We start from the raw sequence: 19,985 nt of genomic DNA on the forward strand, positions 1-19,985 counted from the left end.
TAGTCTTTTTTAGATAAAGGGCAAAGTCCAGAAAATGTCCACGTTTTAGCCTGGGAAAATATTTATCTGTCGCCACATTTGTTTGTTTATTTCACACTAAACGTTTCTATCTAATTTTAAAAATAAAATAAAAACCTTTGACCAGTGAGCAGATAAAGGGTTGTAGGCCTATTGCAAGCAGCTCTTGGATGTTAATGATTATCCTCATGCTAGCCTTAGGCCTATATCTTATCTGGACTCTCTCATTTACCATTGAGACTTCATGACAGCAGCAGCTTAGAGGCAATGTCCACTCGCCAGCACAACTGGCCAAAGTTATATCTCCATGATGGACATTTTCTCTTGATACACTCCTGTTAAACAACGAGAATGGCTGTTTCACAGTCTCACAACATCCTGTGGAGTACAGGCATACTTTTTGTGATTTTGCCTCACATCAGTCTGGGATTGTTGTCTGACTACAAGATCTGTGGAGATTCTGAGTGTGAAAGTAAGTCCTTGTGATACACTCTTAGTTTATTCATATAGAATGAGATCTATTTTCAAAGCTTTCTTTATGATTTTATGCTTTTTATCATTTGTACATCAATTTTCTGTTTTAATTACTTCTTTGTGGCTGTGTGACTTTGCCAATTTGTGTACTTGTGTGTGTGTGTGTGTGTGTGTGTGTGTGTGTGTAGGCCCAATGAGCAGAGTGCAAGCCATCAGGGACTACCAAGGTAAAGATTGCCGTTTCCTGAGCTTCAGAAAAGGAGACAACATCTTTGTTTACCACAAGCTGACCGGAAAGAGAGAAGACCTGTGGGCAGGAACTGTACGTCTCATATCTCATCTATTTCCCTGTCTTTCTCTCGCTCTCTTTCAGCAAATATCTCATCCAATTCAGTCTCTGACGTTCTAGGTTGAAGAGATTAGTCTTGATTATAATACAGTTTAGATTCTCAGCACTGATTGATTTATGTTACTTGTCTGTGGAGGCACTCCAGGCCATTCAATAAATGATTTAATTATGTACTATAATAGACAGAATGATAGGAACAACTACTTAAAGTGATCTGAGTGACTTTTGGCTAAAGCAAAAACTGAATCAATGTAAATGAACCTCTTCTTTATTGTGGAGTGTCTTGTCTTATATTTGCATAAGCTCTCATATACAGCAGATGCAGCAGATATTTGGTATAAAATAGAAACAGAAATGAGTATAACAGCTCTTATAGTGTCTTTGTGTGCCATGGGAGAAATCAGGCTCACAGTTAAAGCCTGTTCTCTGATGGAGCTACAGCTGTTAACAACCTCATGAGTAAGCAGTAAAAATGGCTATAAAATGAAGAGCACAATCTTAAAAGAAATCAAAAAGATGTGCTCCATCATCTTTGTCTTTTTTTGCCCTACTTTTAACTCTCCCACTATGCTGATGTACAGAAGTGTGATTGCTGCTCTGTTTCTTCTGTCTTTCAGATTGACAGACAGTTTGGTTATTTCCCAAAGGAAGCAGTGAAAGAGGAGCAGGTTCATGCAACTGTGGAGAAAGTAGTGGAAACACAGGTAAACATTGATTTTAGTACTTCAGATGAGAAGCTTTGAACCGGACATACTCTTTCATTATTACTATAGCAGGGGATCGTAATTAAGTAGACTAAATAGTAAACTGATATGGTATATTATTTACCCTTGAATGAGTACTTGTTGAATCTGTACAAAATAAATACCTTATTATCACCAATGTTGGGGAGTAGTGAACTACACATACTGGAACTACTACTTTAACTACTACTTTTGCATAGCTTGATAGTCACCTAAATTAATATTTACACTGGGATTCAAACCGTTAAATTACTTTACTGTCATTTGTGTAATTAAAGGTGCACTATGTAGTTTAGAGAAGAAATTTTAATAAATGAATTGACTGATTTTTTTTTTTAATGCCAAATAAGGCAAACAACAAAGTAAATAAACAAACTCTCTTTGTTTTCATGACTGAATTAAGAATTACCATGACCTGGATGGATAAACAAACTGACCTTAAAGGACAACACAATTTCATACTGTTTTATTTGGCGGACCCTGCCACCCTCTAGCTTCAAACAGCATTTTGGGAACATTATTTTCCTCTGAGAACCGCTTGTATATTCAGTTATGGAAAAAATTAATATTTCTTAGTTTGTATCATTCCCTCAATAATATTGTAAACATTAAAATTCGGAGTTTGAATTTCTTCTCAAAAACCACATAGTGCTCCTTGAACTACTGAAACTACAAATATATTTGTGCAATAAAAGAAACCCTGAATATATTAGGTGTCAATTAGTCATTAGTATTGATTATTGCCATTTGTTAACAAGTATTCTAAGTCTATTTTAGAAGTTACCTGGCTAACTGAGTAATCCTGCTTGATGCAATACCCCCACCTGGACTCTTTTCTGGAACTCAGGTGTCTGACTGATTGACACTGTATACAAAACCAAAGTTGACCTGTACTTTCCCATGAATAGTGGGGTATTTTATTATTATTATTATTATTATTGTTGTTGTTGTTGTTGTTGTTGTTGTTGTTAAACCACTTATTTTTTTGGTTTATGTATGACCTATGACCCTGTGGCACTTTTTGCAATACAGTGTTGTTTTTTTGTTGGCATGAGATTTATACGTATTGTGTTCTGTTAGAAAGTTGTTTCCAACACTGTTTATTACTAAAGCGCCCTCCTTTGCTCTCTTCATACAGGAATCTGATTTCTTCTGTATGGATGAGTTTGGTTATATAATTGACTCCAGTCATTTGGACAGTGATGATGATGATTATGATGACAAAATCCAAAACCAGGAGTCAGAAACCACCCAGACCACCACATACACTGAAGACACAAGTGCTGAAAGTCCTTCAACATCCGAAGATGTCTCTACAGAACCTCCAGTTTCAGTACAGGAAACTGACGGTACATCGACAGAAGAGGACGAAAGCGAAAATGCAGAGGATGCTGCTCCTGGGACTCAAAAGGAAGCACAGGAGGCTCCTGCGGCTCCTGGCGAACAAGGTGGGTCTGCTTCCTCTCCCTGGCTCAGTTCTTCAGTGACAGGATGGTTAGGTCTGACTACAGAGGAAGAACCTGGTAATTCAGCTGAAGGAGAGACAAAAGATGAGAGAACAGAAACACAGGCCGAAGCTTCTTTCACGTCTTCTGTGACAGGATGGCTAGGGTTGGGAGGAGAAGGAAAACCTGATGATACTGTGAAAAATACAGAAGAAGACAAAGAAAGTGCTGATTCTTTCACTTCAACCATGACTGGGTGGCTTGGCCTGGGAGGAGAGAATAAAAAAGATCACTCCACAGAGAAAAAACAAAATGAAGAAAGAGAAGCTGTCGAGGAACAAGAACCAGCAGAGACATTCAGGAGCAGGAGGATGTCTCTGGACCTAGAAGGTAGCCAGTTACATGAAGAGGAGAAGGAAGAGATGGGGACATTGGATTGGCTGGGAAATGGACTGTCAAACACTTTGGGGTTTGGACTGACCAATCAGGAGTTAGGGCATGAGGGAGCAACTGAAAGAGAGGCAGAGGAGACAGTCCAAAAGGAGGAGGAACAGCCAGGGTCTGGTTCTTGGTTCGATGTGGGGATCGGGGACATTTTAGGCTTCAGGAAAGACAAGAGTGAAGCTGATGAGAGAACAGGAAGTGGTTTGAAGGAAACAGAAGAGATACCAGTGGATACCAGTCAATCACAACCTTCACTGACAGAGGAAGAAAGGACACAAACTAGCAATGCATCAAAAGTGGAAGACACTCCAAAAGAGCAAAATGTCCCATCAGAGATAGAAATAGTGTCTGACACTAATAATAATGATGGAGGTTCTTCAGACAGTAGCAAGGACAGTGTCTCATCTAAAGATGCAGCATCCCAGGTCAATCAAAAAGACATCGATTTGTTAGAAGAAAAGTCCCAGGCTGTAGGTGGAATGTCTTCAATGCTTGACAGTGAGGAAGAGGAGGAAGATAATGTTTCAGATGATATTGAGAAAGAGGAAAACATACTAGATGGGGAAAGATCAGCAGAAATGGAGGGTAGAGATCATCAGATGCCTAAATCAGTAGAAAATGAGGATGATAACAACAGAGAGCCAGGAAAAGACGAGGGTGACACTGATGAGGATTTTTTGACACAATCTGACATCAACTTAGGGCCCAACAGCGCCAGGTCTGTGGATTTAAATGTAGACTCCACAGGGCGATCTGTGGGTGAGGAGGACAAAACAGAGGACACGGTTGAGGAAAGGTCTGATATCCCAAATCAGATTGACAACGCAGAAGAATCCACCGATAACTCTGCTAAAACTGGTCCTAGAAGTGATGATCATGAAGGTGAAGGGAGTGATGCAGAGACAGATGTACTTCAGAGAGAAATTTCCCCAATTCATGTTGATGGATCAGCAGAACAAAGTCAGGTCAGTGGGGGTGCAGAAGAGAGACATGAACCAGTCTCCACTGAGGAAGACACTTTAACTGCTCACAGGGAAGAAGCCAATAAAGATCTTTCAGATTCACCGACTATAACTGGTAATCACACAGATGCAGAGACACATCAGGGTGAGTTAGGACAGGAGGAACAGGGGCACCCTGTTGAGGACAGCTCTCAGGGGTTTGGATCATCCAGTAGTAAAAGTACCGCAATTGTGTCTGAAAATGCCTCAGAGGAGGACAGAAGAACATTTTCTGCTAGTGAGAGCGCAACAGAGATGGAAGACGATGCAGATCAGAACTCTGTGTCCCCAGATATGCAACAAAGTGAGGGTGATGCACACATGCTAAAGGAAACTGAGAAAGCTAGCGAAGACAACCTCCTGACAGTTCAAACTGAGACAACAGGGCTTGAGGAACATGTTTTGCATGAAAGTGGTTTAAAGTCAGGTACAGGCTCTGAAACAGAGACCGATGAAGAGGGGGAGGAAAAGCAGGATGAGGTAGAGGAGTTACAGGAAGGGGAGAAGAAGCAGGAAATAAAGGAGTTCAGGGAAGAGGGGAAACAGAAGGAGATAGAAGATTTAAAGGAGGAAAAGCAGGGAGAGGTAAAAGAAGAGGACCATCAGAATAAGGTGGGAGAGGTAAAGGATGAGGAAAAGCAGGGGGAAGAAGAGGAGTTAAAGAAAGAGGATGAGATGGAAGAGATAAAGGAGGAGAGGAAGCAAGAGGAGGGGAAAGAGCTACAGGGAGAGAAGAAGCAGGAGGAAGTGGAGGAGTTAAAGGAAGAGGAAAAGTTGCAGCAGACAGAGGAGTTGATGGAGGAAAACCAGAAGTTGAAAGAGCTAAAAGAAGAGGAGAGAAGGGAAGAGTTAAAGGTGGTGGAAGAAGAAAAGGAAAAAGAGACGAAAGAGGAAGAAAAACAAGTAGAGTCATCTCATTTTAAGGTAGAGATGGAAAACACTGACAGGGCAGAGTCAGAAAGCAATGAGAAAGGGACACAAAGTGAGAATAGCTTAGAATCTGTGCTCTCCGAAACGTCTACACAGACTGAAAAGAGAGAGACCGAACACCCACAGGTGGAAGAAGAGGACAGCGAGGAAGAAAACAAAAAACAGGAGGAGGTAGAAGAGGTAAAGGATGACATGAAAGAGGGGGAGGATGAGAGGAGGGACACGGGAGAAGAGGGGAGCCTGAAATGTGAAACTGAGCTTTGTCCTCATGCAAGCGAAGATGGACTTGTGAGGGATGGAGATGAAAACAAATTTGAGAATATAGTGAGCTCAGTAGAAGAGGCAGAAATAGTGACAGGGAAGCAAAATCCAATGAATGACAATGATCAAATATTAGCAGACAGGACAAGAGTGAGTCAGGCGGTACCATCTGAGGGCATGGAGAAAGACGAGGATAGAATACAGGATGAGGAAGAAAAAAGAAATGAAGATGCTGAAGCTGACGAGGGGGAAAAAGAGCAGGGTGAGGAGAAAAACAGTGATTCAGATATAACTGAGAATGAAGACATCAAAAGCAACAATGCTAACAGTATCTCTGATCTCAATGGGAAAATTGATTACACAGACATTGATCTGCTACCTTCAGGTGAGAGTGGCCAAATCAGCCTTTCTAAACACAATTTACTTGGCAAGACAGCTGAGAACAAAGAGGATGATCAACTGTCTTCCAGTGAGGCCAAAAACACTAACTTCTCTAATGACAAAGTGCTCCGCCAGGGAGATGAAACTAAACCAGAGGACAATGAAACTAGCAACAACGGGATTTCCACTGAGAAAAAAAATGACCATTTACACTCTGATCATAAGATAGACACAGAGAAGGACACTGACAAGGAAGAGAGGGACATAAACGTAAAGCATGATGATGTGAGAGTGAATGAGGATGCTCAACATCCAACAGGTTCTTCACTTCTGTCCGATAGTCACAATAAAGGCACAGCAGAGACTAAAAGTGGAGGAGCACTTGGCCTTTTCAAGAACGCCTTTAGCTTTTTCGGCCAAAAACCTTCCACTGAATCCACAGAATCAGAACCAAGTTTGGATTCAGTTGAGACATCCGGGGCACACACCTCTCTGACTCCTGAACAAGAAATGGATTCAACTACTGATTCAACTCAGGTTTACGTTGAAGATTTGCACACAAACTCTACGATCACCCTGTCACAACAGCAGCAGCAGCCTACCCCTCCTCCAGTTATCCAGACATCGTTTCCGCCAACGACACAGACCGATTCTCACCCAAGTTCTCCGTCTCCAACCACAGAAAGCCCCCTCCAAACAAAAACCCTCTCCAAACATTACAAGAACCTCCTCACACACATGAGCGTGGACGAGATGACTGTTTTGATGGAGTTCTTCGGACGACACAAGCTGCAGTTTTTGGATTACATGTTAGGAAGAACAGACACCATGACTGATGACCCTGACGGTGATGAGTCAATAGTTTTGGATATAGAAAGACTTCTGCATTATCACAGGGAGACACTGGTGGCTCCGAGCATGAGGCTCGCAGATGCACCGCAAGAGGATAAAAAAAAGACGAGAACTCTCATCGCACTGCAGAAGCTAGAGATGCTGTTGGGAAGAGTGAGAGAGACTTTCAACAAAGGAAAATTAGATGTCAGTAAAACAAACCATCAAGGTATTTTTGTCCACATGGCCTCAAAGATCATGGCTGATATTAGTGACACTTTAAGTTAATTTAATATTTAATTTAGCATGCATTTGACTTCAATGATCTCAATCAGAATGCACGTGTTTCTCTGTTAGATACAGATGACACCATCAAAGGAGGGTCAAACGAGATGTCCGGGTCCTCTGTAGGCCTGGATAACATCACTCCAAGAGATGAAGAGAAAGTCGGACACCTGAATGGAGGCATAGGAAAGGAGTGGGTCACTGAGGATATGAAAAGAGGAGAGATGGAAAACAGAGGTGAAGAAGAGAGAGTGTCCCCTGAGTCCCGACCTCATGTTCAACCACAGCCACTAGAAGGTATGGATGACTCAAGTAACCCTAGATCAAGAGGGATTAAAAGATGATTAAAAGATATTGAGCAATAACACATGAGAAATGAGGAGTGCTACTCGACCTGCTGCATCTTCAATCCTGTGACACACAAGCTCACGAGCTGGGACATTATGGCATTACCAGAACAAATAGAAAATCTTTGGATTGATTTCTAATGATATTGTATTGCCAGTAACATTGTGACAAATGCTCTAGGTCCAGGGGTGATGAACCAAATTCTGGACTTTGTTCATCAGATCGCTGAAGACTCAACCACTCATGTTCATGCAGTAAGGGAGCTTACCGTATGGATGACTGTACAGGTAAGAGTTGTCAGCAGATTTAAATCCATGCCAGCCAAAAATAGGGTAAATGATTACTGAATGATCTAAGCCATAAGCGTTGTTTGTTTGTCATGTGACATCCAACTACAACACATTTTGTTTTACGCCTCACTCTTTCTCTTTCAGGTTGGTTCCAAACAACTTAAAATACACATGACAACATTAAAAACAACTTAGAGATAACCACTGTGTGTTTGAGAGGGATGTTTCATCATTGTACATATAGTACACTAAATGTATAAAATAGCTATTTTAATCCAGTCATATACTACTTTTAAACAATATAAACAATATTTTTTTCATCAATGTAAAAAAAAAAACTCAATTAGATGTAAATTCACTGTTTATCTTCCCCCTTACACCATGAGTAGATAATGACTAAGGGTCAAAATGTTTTCTCAAAGAATCACAGGTACATGTGACTACTTTTGTACAGGACATCTTTGGTTCCCTTTGAGTGCAAACTGACCAAAGCTCTGACACAGCTGTTGTGTGCACACAGTGGAGTCTGGTTCTTTAAGACACTGAACTTGTGGCATGTTGATGTGACTCTCCCCTCTGGCATTTAGCTTTACCTACGTCTCGGCTGTCAGAGGAGCTTGGCGCAGGCATCATTACTCGCATTCCTCAGTGCTGCTGGGTCCATTACATATAGCCTACAGTGAGCCAGCTGGCAATCCACCGGCTCTAAAGGCAAACTGTTCAAAATATCATGAGAGGGATTGTGATTCTCTAGTTTCAAATGGACGAAAATGAGGAGAGTTTGGTGAGTACCTTTTTTAGAAACAAGAATGAGTCACGTCTTCACCTGTGTCCTACTTCCAGCAGCAGTTTGTTATTAGCCAGCGAACTCAACACAAGTGACACATGGTCGTGCAGTGCACAGAATAATGGCTTTTTATACTTCCATGTTAGGTTTGAAATAGTTGTATTAGTTAATCGGTAAGACGACATTGAGAATACGTATTTTAGTTTGGTGACACCTGTTCCTTTTGGTGTCACTTTGAAATCGCTCCGATGTGCCAGTGTGGCATTTTACAATTGGTGACGCTGCGACTGAACCATTTTTGCGGCCGGGGGTGTTATTATATCTACATGACCTTATGGGCTCTCAAATCAATGTATATTTATTTGTTAATCCTTCATATATATTAAGCTTACTTACTGTTAACCTTCTAAGCCATGACAGTCTAGTGATATCTTTACAAACACTTTTTAAATAAAATCCAACATCCCCTCCCCTCCCACGACGTGCAACATGACGTGGTCGACTCTTCAGCGTCGGTGTTGTGAATAGGATGTGAAATCGCCGCTAGTCCGGCTGATGGCTTCAGTTTCTAATGTCAGTTCAAATGTAAGATACCACTAAAATACCCAAATGAAATAACTCGGAGATGGCGGAACATACGACGAGCGACCAGTTGGCCAACACAGCGGTCAACTTTCAGGCGACGGCAGAGGCTTACTACAGTATCGCAGTGGAGAAAGTGAAGGATGTACGTTATGTGGCAGGTTTCGTTAGCATTTCCCAGCTAGCCTTCACAGTTGACACAACGTAACAGACTGTCAAGCAGTAGAAAACGGCTCAGTATTATTGTTGCGTTCATTTTTTTAATTTTGTACAGCTCATGCTTGACTACGTGTGTGCTACCAGCGTTGTAAACCAACTGTCAAGACTACATTGAGATTTCAAGTTGCTTTTTGAGATGTGTTTGTGATTCTTCTCTGAGTTAGCTGGTAGTAGTTAGCTAGCTAGCTAATTGATAGTAACCTTGTATCTGATCAGATGTTGTTTTACTTCACTAATGTACTATTTCTAATCTTTCAGCTAAAATATATTACTGTAGCAGATAATGCACTTCTACTTCTCTCCATCCTGTCCTTTCGTTTCTTTAACAGCTGTGTAGTAAGCTCTGAAGGCTGAGTCAGTCAAGGATATTTACATTTCGTGATCAGTTATATTAGCTTTGTCATATTTTTACCAAAGATAAGTTTAGAAAGTTGTTTGGTTCCTTTTGGAAATATAACAAGCATAATCCTACCTACTGAAGCAACAGCTGTTAGTGGGTCTCTAGTGCATTGACTAGGGCCAGTGTGTAGGCCAGTGATGCAGCACTAAGGAGCTGATCCTCATGTCAACAATATGTATTCCTTTGTGTATAATCCACTTAGGTAAATGGAGTAAACCAAATAATGTTCCCAGACTAACAAGGATCAAACAGGATGTGGGCTTCAAAGACGTTCATTAGGACCAGCTCCTATAAGAAACAGCTCTCTCCTCGTCTTTCAGGTTGTGTCGTCGCTGCCTGATGATATCAGACCCGGACCTGACCTGTATGGGGTGCCATGGGAGCCAGTCATCATCACCAGTCTGGTGGGGCTGATGACAATGCTGTTGTTCACCTGTAGATGTTATAGCTCTGTGAGTATATACGCATCGACATCACATAGATATTATATGATTGCAATATAGTAATTTGTAAGTGTACTGCTGGTTCAAATCATTTGTCAATTGATTAATCCTGTAAATGACTACTTATTCATGATTGTTTTATTCTTGTGTCTTTACAGGTCAAAAGCAGATTGTATCGAAGTAAGTTCTCACTACCTATTTCTTAACATGATACATTTTTATGGCCTGAGAGTAACAAACTTAATACATCTCATCACTACACACTGTATATTACCATATTAAGCAGAAATATTTGAGAAACAACCAATAAATAAATTGTTTATAAGCTTTGTATACCCTGTTTTCAGGTAAAGAGCGGTGGATGGCTGAGCAGGTTGCGGAGCTGCTGGATGAAAAGTGTAAAGTTCTTGAGACTCTCAGCAAATGTCAACAAGAGGTTGGTACTGATACCAATGCAAACTGACTGCCGACTACAGGCAGAGCTTGTCTGACACACAACTGAGACCAAATTCATATGTTTTCAAGTGGCATGAAAAACTCTCTTGTTATTAAAAAGCAGAAACTCTCACATTACAAAGAGCAAATTGCTGACAATTAGTTTCATTTAAATCCTGTGGACATGCAATTTTGTCATGGATAACATGAATCTTGTCCACTTTTATTCAGATTAATTTATTCATTATGTGTCATTTGCAGTATGATGACCTGGAGAACTCACTGAGGGACAGTGGTGTCTTGGCCCAAACTCAAAAGACAGAACATCTGGAGGTAAGGCAGAGACAAAAAAAGGGGGGGAAATTACAGGGAAATTAAGAAATGTCTTACTACTTGGAAACCAAAACCACAGACTTCTGCACAGTGTTTGGCAAAAAGTCAGTTACTGTTCATGAAATGCAACTTCAAACTGTTGCTTACTTACATATCCAGCAACATTATCATTCATTTGGAGTTGTGTTTAGCTCAGGAATGATCTGGCTCTTTAGCTGCTGAATGCTCCACTATGCTAATTACCAACTTGGCTAGCTGTGTCTGATGGCTGTTTGGTGCTGAGTAGGAAGTGTATAGTGGCTTTTTAGGGATTTCTTGCTGAAAACAGTTGCCTGCTGCCACTGAAACGCTATGAGAGTGGTGATACTGAACCAAAACAGTCAAGTAGTAGCTGAACAGTTAAACGATGAGCTGAAGCTCCATAAAGCTAAGTGGAGCTGCAGATTCAAACAATATTTATCTGTAAGTTCATCACTATGAGCGACCTATCCCACAATGTCACGCTGTCATTTGATATGCTCTTATTTAAAAGATATTCATTATAGCTGCTTTAAGGTCACCATTTCAAAATCTGAAATGCTTCACCAAATTTGGAGTAATGATTTTATCACATTTTGGCATTGATCTGACTCCTCATGTTCACTCAACACTATCTCACTCTTCTGTGAGTTTGCTGAACACATCTTGTTTTCTTGCTCCTGCAGGGCAAAGCCAGACAGTTGGGACACGCTAAAAGGGAGCTGGAGAGGGATCTCAGTCAACTGAAGGATCAACTGGACCAGCAGAAAGATCATAGGATAGAGCAAGAAAGAAGGGTAGGAGCACACACTTTACTCTCAACAATACCAAACTGTCAAAGTCTAGTTAATTGTAACATCTACAATTAAAAACATTTGGATAGGAATGGAAATTGCAGTAGTATGATATTATTAGAGTGGATTATTGTTTGGTTGTCCTTCCAGATAGCGGTGCTTGAAGAGAACATGAAAACATTTGAAGAAGAAACCAAAGACCTCCAGTCACAGGATGAGCAGGTGCAGTCCTCCATTGCCAAACAGCTCGTCTTTGTACATTCACATTCCTTTCCTGTCTTCTTTGCTTCCTCATATTTTGCTCCTCTGCTCTGTCTCTCTGTGTTTCATGGGATATTATCACCGCTTGTTTGTTTCTAGGCACACACTACTCTCAAAGTGTACAATATGAACAGTGACAGACTACAGAGGAATCTGGAAACGGCTGGAGAGGAGAACGCACTGCTACAGGAAAGCAATGTTCAGGTAGGATGATTTACACACACAGACACCTTTACACAATTACTGTGCATGGCAGGAAGTGAGGTGCTTTTGATTTTGCATGTTTGAAATACAAGTTTTCAGGTACAGCTTAGCCAGTTTGTTCCAATCAGTCACATGATGTACTAAATTTAAGGTTTTCTTTGTGAACTCTTTAAAACCTATGTACTTTGATGTATTCTTGGCATATTTTGTATCTTTGTCACTCCCTTTCCCTCTTTATTCCCCTTCTTTCTTCAACCATTATTTCATTTCTCTTTCTGTGTCTTTCTCTCTGCAGTTAAGGCAGCAGGTGGAGGGATGGGCTGAAAGAGTGAGTGAGTTGGAGGCGGAGATGAGCAGGTGTGAAGCCGCCCACAGTGGGATGCTGCAGGATGTGGCCAACAAAGATGAGCGTATAATGGTATTATGTTATAGTGTTTTGTTGCTAGTTACATTTTTGTTAACCTCAAATTTGAAGTTTCCTAATAAAAACTGGGATTCAAATAATAGAAACATCTGGAGAGCAACTACAGAAGAAAACTGCATGCACTGATGTAAAAGTTCAAATTTAGTTGAAGAACTCAGTTTCATTTTTGTGTTGTTTGAAATGAGATACTAAATATTTATATCCTTCCAGTCCTTGACAGATCGACTGCTGAGTATGAAAGCGTGGGATTCAGACCTGGAGGAAGAGGAAGGTGAAGAAGGAGGGGAAAAGGAGACATCTAATGGGACAGCGGGGAAAGGAGCGGAGAATGGAAAAGGAGACAGAGAGGACACACAAGGCCACCTTCAGAAAGTCCAGAAACTTATTTATGCTGCTAAGGTATATGGTTGTTTCAGACTAACGTTTAAACTGGAACAATATGTTTAAAAATGGAAAAATGGAACCCTAATATGTTTGTATTTGTGTGCAGCTGAATGCAGACCTAAAGTCAGTCGATGAAGACAAGGACAGAGCTTTTGCCAAACTGAATGATGAAGTCAAAGCTAAAGAAGACTTGCTCGGTGAGTCAGCTGTACACGGATGTCTCTTGTTAGCAAGGTTGTCATTAAGATGTGTGATACAGAATAAACAAGTTGGACAAAGTCTAAGCTTATAATTAACACTAGTGAAAGATAAACAACTGAGTTCTGACAGGTTAGAAATCAGCTCTATCAGTGTAGAGACTCACATCACTGAAGTAATGTTTGTTGCATTTGTGTCTGTCTTTGTTTTTCCCTCTAGTGGGCATTAAGGAGCTGGAGAATGAGAAGTTATCTCTGCAGTCCAACACTGAGCACTATTCAGATCAGGTAGCTGGCCTCCACTGTGTATCAGTGGGATATTTTATCATATTGTTGTTCCATTTTCATTTGCATTTGGATTCATTTCTCTTACTTGTGTGTTCAGGTCCAGAGATTACAACAGAAACTTTACATTATGACTGAAATGTACCAGGAGAATGAGCTCAAGTTACACAGGTATGGACACACATTTTTCTCTACGAAAAGGTTGCAAGTGCAAATGCAATCTTGACAGATGGATGTATGTGTTTTCAGGCTGCTGACAGTAGAGGAGAAGGAGCGCCTGCAGAAAGAAGAGAAGTTAAATAAAGCAGACAAAAACATTGCATTGGCCATGGAAGAACTCAACAACTACAGGTAGCTACTTCCTCAAAATATTATCAAACACATTTGTGAGCTTCCCATGCACAGAAACGGCTTGAGTCTCACCTGTCCGTCACTTTTTTCTTCAGACAACGAGCAGAGGAGATGGAGGAAGAGCTGGAGAAATCCAAACAGTCTTACCAGACTCAAATATCAGCACATGAGAAGAAGGCTCACAACAACTGGGTTAGTAAAACACCACCTCAACCCCCTTTGAAAACATTTTTCAACCACCAAACACATGTGATGTGATGGTTTGATCACCATGGTAATGACTATATCTGTATAAATATATCATATTTTGTTACTGAGCTCTGCTTAATTTTCCAGCTGGCAGCCCGAGCAGCAGATAGAGAGCTATCAGACATCAGGAGAGAGAACGCCCTCCTCAGACAGAAGTAAGCGTACAGTAATTCAAAAATATACTGTAGTCTGACTTCCATAGAAATGTTTAAGATGTTTACATCTGTTTTTATATTTACTTGTTGCATATTTATACACAGTATACATTATGTAGTCAGGTCCAGGTCATATGTTGACTTTAGGTGTGTTTGTTTACAGGCTGACAGACACACAGTTTAAACTAGACACCCTCGACAAAGATCCCTTCGCCTTGGACAACCTGGCTCGGCCACTGCCTTTCAGAGGTTAGCATACACATATAAGCCAAACACACATAAATGAACTTATGTTACATCCTGTGGATAGAAGACCCTAGCCTCAAAAAACTTTCTGTCACCTCCAGCTGAAAGGTCACCATACGGTCCATCTCCTCTGGGTCGACCTGCATCTGAAACTAGACCCTTTCTGTCTCCTCCGACATTAATGGATGGACCACCTGCTAGACTGTCTCCTAGAGGTATACACACACACACACACCCCCGAAAGACACAACCACTTCAGGCATAAATAAAGTTTTCCTAATTTTCATTCATATAATTTGAAGATATTCTCCTAATATCTTGTGCTGCAGTAATGTGTTGAGTTGTTTTAAATACAGCTTTGTTCTCTGTTATTTACAAGCCCCAGTTATGTTAATTTGAATCACAAAACTTTCATCTTATTTTACATATCTTGTACATTTGCTAAGTCAGTCTCACAAAGTCAATACAATAAACACTTGCAGCATGTTGGGGATGACCAGCTGAATGTAGCATGATCAACTGCAGATGCTTAGACATGTGTAGTAGCATGATCTATATGCTAGCATGCTGTTGGTGCACGGAAAGTCCACGAGAAACACTTTCTCTTTGTCTCTCTCTTGCAATCACACTGTTGTCTGATATTTTGTCCTTGGCCGATTGGTTCTGCCTGTTCCCTTTCCTTTTTATTCCCTCTCTCTCATCCTCTCCTGTCTTCAATCGCCTCTCCTTTCCTCCCTCTTTCCATTCTACTGTCTCTTTCTGCTGGTCCTTTCCTCTGTAGTGCCTCGTGGTCCAGTGGAGCCCCCAGGTGGCCAAGGGGAGATGGAGCGGAGTGGAGGTCCTCATTCAGACAGTGGCTCAATCTCTCCGACATGGGAGAGAGATCGCAGGGGACCCCCAACAGGACCCCCTGGTCACCTAGGACCTCCAGGTGCGTGTATGTGTATGCGTAGGTGCAAGAGAGACAAAGAGAAAGACATACAGTGAATCAGTTAAGGTCAACCTGTATTATGGAAATGCCATAATTAACCAGGTAAGTGCTTAAGAGTTCAAACTTATTCAAGAGGATTTCACCAGCATTAACCCTCTGCTTATGACACAGTTTAAACAACTGCTCAAATGAGCTTTTTTTTTTTTGCTTAAAGAATTGTAAAAATTCTTGTCGACTCAAGATGACCTAAATAAAAACTATTTTGCAGTGCTGACAACATTGCTGATTCCTGCTCTTGCGTACCAAAGTGAAAATCAGCCTTCAGAGCGCAGCAAGGAACATTTATTTATGTCCTCATTCTCATGGGGAGGTATCTGCATGTGGCAGTGCTGAATAATATGATCCATTCACCACGTTCATTATGACATTATATATCCATGTGTAAATATTCAGCCTGTGTGGCATCATGTGCACCTTGGTTTTGTTCAGGTTCATTATTTCCTGCATGTTCTGAAGGCATTGTGATATTGCGAGTGCACACTGTTTGGGAACTCAAGCTATGAAAGCCAAAATGTTGATCTATAGCCGTTACTGCACAGGTGTAGCTTAGCTCGTTAATTATGGCTCTGTTGCCATGACAGCAAGCCAGCATGCACAGTACCTGTCCGAGACCCAGGATAGCTAAATGGAATTCAGTCATCATTTAGGTCATTAGTTGCACCTGTGCAAGTCAACTGTCAGAGTCATGTAGTGTGCATGAGCATGCTAAATGCACGTTGACACAGTGCATGTGTATTGTGTATAATGCATTTTGAGTTTTGACACTGGAAACTACAGTTGCATCAGATCATTTATCACATGATCCGGAGAGGGTAGTCCACCTGAAAACACAGTTTATTATTATTGTTAAAGGTATAAACAACAAAATATGTTTTATTTTTAAGCTGTAATTCACCAAAGTTCAGACACTCAGAGGCAGTCAAGGTGCCTCTTACAATGTTACTCTTACTGAAACCTCACAATTTTCAACTTGACACCTCAGAATGGAGCTGTATTTGACTTATTTATAGCTCTTGAAGGAGCTGTGAAGATGATATTGAGAAATCTTCACATATCTGTCGCTGTGTGTATTTCTGTTAGGCTATATGTTCCCAGAACCAGGAGGTCCAATGTACAGGAGACCTCTACCTCCTCCAGGAGCTCTGGGCCATTTGCCTCCTCCTGGCTCCCTCCCACCTGGCCCTCTTCATCTGAGGGGTCTCCCCCCTGGACCCCCTCACCCTGTAGACATGGCAGGTGAGTCACTGTGATGTGTAGGCCTATAGCTGCTCATCATTCCTCCAGTGTTTTCTTCTATATATCTTCCATGACTTGCTATCTTGGACTGTAAATAACACATCAGAAATAAGAAAGACGAGATAATTGTTCATTTTCTTTTATTCTTGTATTTATCATTATTTGATTTGAATGCAGATGGCTCATACAGAGAAAACAGCCTTGGGCCTGGTGAACAGGAACACAGAGAGGTAAGAGATGTATGTGTGTGTGAAGCATGTGTGTGAGTAGCTGTGGTCCAGCCTCTGTAACATTTACCTTTCTGTTTCTGTGACAGCAGTTTGGTCCTGATCGAAGGACTCCCCCTGAAGGTGATCCTAGAATGGGGGGCGCACCTCCCCCTGGACCCCTGATGGGCCCCATGGACGGCCCCTTTCCTCGTAGATCCCCTTATGGACCACCACCTCCTGATTTCTACCCACCCAGGGGACCTGGGGCTCCCATGATGCCTAGTAAGGAGTCCCAGCTATCTTTTCAAATTTTTAGCACCATATTATCTCTAAATGCCATCAGAGGTAACCTAACGCTCTCTTTCCTCCTCATCCAGTGTGGGCCCCACCACCACCAGGAATGATGTTCCCTCCTCGTTTCCCTACCGGCGGACCTCCTCTTCCTCCTGCTCCCCATCCTCACCACGTTCCCCCCATGCGGCCCCCTCTGCCTGTTGGCCTCCCACCTCCTTCCATGGGTCCTCTCCCTCCTCAGCAGTCCCTCCCCTCTCCACCACACAGCCAGTCGCCCGAGGAGCACACACACTCGCCCGAAGACGCCATCTGAGCCTGACAAGATTTTCTTGAGCTGTGAGATTTTTGAGGTTGATGGATGATTGGGCAGCTTGCTGTTTTACATCCTTGTATTTTCTATAACATCTACTCATTAACCAGGAGGATGTGTTTAATGAAGAGTGGGGAAACCTGCAGCCTTCGTGACTGCCTCTTCCTTCTATTCACATGCTATCTTCGCTCTTACTTCTGCCCTGTATCTTGCCTTTTTTTTCTTCCTGTATCTCTTGCCCTGCCCCATCATCATTCAGCTACATTCCCTGTGAAGTCGGTCCTGTTGCTGTGGAGTCACAGTTACAGCGGTTAGGCTTTGTTGTGTAATTTCACAGGCAGGGACACGCCAGTTTAATCTGTGCGTCTGTGTGTGGTAATGTTGCCATGTGAACCAGAAACAGTCGCTTGTTTGCTAGACGATGCCAGAAAGGTTTCAAGGTACTTAGGTTGAAATGTGTGCATGTAGAAATGCTATATGTGTGATATGTGGCAGAGCAAGGAGGGTTTTACGTACGGCATCCGTCGACATTTTACAGTGAAAGCACAGGAAGAGAAATCTAAATGGAGGAAAAGCATCTTTTTAGGCCTGATTCGATATATTTTGTTATACCAACACACAGGCCACCGTCACCACAATGTTAGAAATGTAGCCAGTTAGCATCTGTGTTGTCGTTGATGTGGATTCGACTGAGATCACGTCAGGTCTTGTTTTTCTCTGTGATCAACAGAGTTGATCCTACACTCTAAATATTCCTCAGAGGTCAAATGAGACAGTTTCCTAAAATATGATTAAAGTGCATAACTACATTAGCTGGCTTCCCTGTGGGATTTTAAGGACTTTGCCTTCATCAACAAAGATTTTATTTCAGACGCTTTCTGATCATGTTTCAATCATTTGGATATGGCCTAGGCTTGAAAAAGTGGCTTATATTAGCCGCTTGTGTTTTGTTGTGGTAAGCTGTGACTCATCTCTGGCAGTCACAGTGCGGTGAATAAAAATGGACTGACTGGAAGAGAGGCTACCTTCAAAGCCATAAAGATGACACCCATGTGAATTTTGTAAAAAGTGATTATTAATAGATGAATAAAGACTGTCAAATTGTCAACATCTCTATATTTCTCACGTAGAAGTGTTTGTTGTGTAAGTTGCAGCTGCAAACTCATCAGTGGCCAACAGGAGCACCAAAGCATTGGAATGTGTGGTTAGTTATCAGTGTTTTTTAAAGTACTGTACACATGACATGCATTGGCAGTGTTTTAAATATGTGATTGAAATTTTTTCCAAAGAAGACTTTAATTTATTGTATCATTGACTGTAAAGTACAATTTATATCTTGTGACGTGTCATTTACATTTACACATTTATTTGAAGGTGAACAGAAAATTCTAAATATTTTAATTAATTCTAAATTTGCTTAATAGCAAAAGTTAAGAGAAATTTGCCCTGATATAAAGTCTCCATAGTCCTTTTTCACTGCAGACATTTTGACCTGTCAAAGCGGCAAAACCACAGACCACATTCGTTTCAGGTATGCATCCTGGCCCTTTGACATGTCTTAGTGGGAAAGTCACAGTAGTTATACGTATACTGATCTTACTATTTCAAGGTATGCTGTGAGATTAACCCCTCTGCTTCACCAGTTTCTTTCCTGTGTGATCTCTTTCTATTTGAAGGGCTGGGCCTCTAAACAAGGAGTGGTTTGTTGGGTGACACACCTTGGCTTAGCATTTTCTCATATCACGTACTTGGATGTGACCATCGTCAGTCTTCTTTGAAATTGTATACATGAAACATGCTGTTGGATTATTCATTTATATGTGTTGATGAAGGTTCTCAGTCATCCAGGTCATGGCAATTCTAGGTGCTGTATTGTAGGCAACTGGACGTGTGTCAGTTTCTTGAAGACGTTTCACCTTTCATCCAAGAGGCTTCTTCAGCTCTTACTAACTGGAGAAGAGTTGCAGGCTTTTAAACTCTGTGGCCACATGAAGGCCTGTTGGACTAACAGCCCACAAGTGGCCCTAACGACTCTGAAACTCAGCTCACACTTGTCCTTAACGACTCTGTAAGGTCACACCCACACCGAGTTTAAAAGCCTGCAACTCCCCTCCAGTGAGTTAGAACTGAAGAAGCCTCTTGGATGAGAGGTGAAACGTCTACGATACAGCACTTAGGATTAATTTATATGGTTTTGAATTCTCCAAATTAGGTCAAATAATGCCATTTGTCGATTCTAAATAATTTGATTATTATTAGAGCCCGGCCAATATATTGGCTGGCAGATATTATCAGCTGATATTGGTCTATCACAGATACCGCATTACATATATGTAGCCAATATTTGCTGATATGAAAAGATTATAGTGATGAAAAAG

At 41.4% G+C, this 19,985-nt stretch overlaps 1 protein-coding gene across 4 annotated transcripts; it reads left to right on the forward strand.

Annotated features, from left to right (window-relative positions):
• Nucleotides 1-195: 195 nt before the first annotated feature.
• Nucleotides 196-18,715, forward strand: mia2 (MIA SH3 domain ER export factor 2). 4 transcript variants are annotated; one of them, XM_073483429.1, is made up of 28 exons: nucleotides 196-490; nucleotides 681-814; nucleotides 1,459-1,545; nucleotides 2,723-7,106; nucleotides 7,235-7,459; nucleotides 7,691-7,797; nucleotides 10,109-10,240; nucleotides 10,390-10,411; nucleotides 10,579-10,667; nucleotides 10,928-10,999; nucleotides 11,704-11,814; nucleotides 11,962-12,033; nucleotides 12,172-12,276; nucleotides 12,572-12,694; nucleotides 12,911-13,099; nucleotides 13,191-13,281; nucleotides 13,502-13,569; nucleotides 13,667-13,737; nucleotides 13,816-13,917; nucleotides 14,013-14,109; nucleotides 14,254-14,321; nucleotides 14,485-14,570; nucleotides 14,669-14,782; nucleotides 15,349-15,498; nucleotides 16,639-16,794; nucleotides 16,972-17,024; nucleotides 17,114-17,285; nucleotides 17,381-18,715. In XM_073483429.1, the coding sequence occupies exons 1-28, from the start codon at nucleotides 370-372 to the stop codon at nucleotides 17,608-17,610; spliced, it is 7,431 nt and encodes a 2,476-aa protein (XP_073339530.1). In that variant the 5' UTR covers nucleotides 196-369; the 3' UTR covers nucleotides 17,611-18,715. The 4 variants fall into 4 exon arrangements, with proteins under 4 accessions (XP_073339530.1, XP_073339529.1, XP_073339531.1 ...); XM_073483428.1 differs by having other exon boundaries at nucleotides 197-490; nucleotides 17,111-17,285; XM_073483430.1 differs by having other exon boundaries at nucleotides 255-490; nucleotides 2,723-3,032; nucleotides 17,111-17,285.
• The last annotated feature ends 1,270 nt before the right edge of the window (nucleotides 18,716-19,985 follow it).

This window comes from Pagrus major, chromosome 16 (genome assembly GCF_040436345.1).
Source record: "Pagrus major chromosome 16, Pma_NU_1.0".
In the NCBI taxonomy this organism is placed as follows: Eukaryota; Metazoa; Chordata; class Actinopteri; order Spariformes; family Sparidae; genus Pagrus; species Pagrus major.

Coding starts and splice junctions, on each gene's coding strand:
- mia2 (XM_073483428.1), top strand. CDS start 370: ATGGCTGTTTCACAGTCTCACAACATCCTGTGGAGTACAGGCATACTT. Junction 11,000..11,703: donor AAAAGACAGAACATCTGGAG/GTAAGGCAGAGA, acceptor TTGCTCCTGCAG/GGCAAAGCCAGACAGTTGGG. Junction 12,277..12,571: donor TACAGGAAAGCAATGTTCAG/GTAGGATGATTT, acceptor TTCTCTCTGCAG/TTAAGGCAGCAGGTGGAGGG.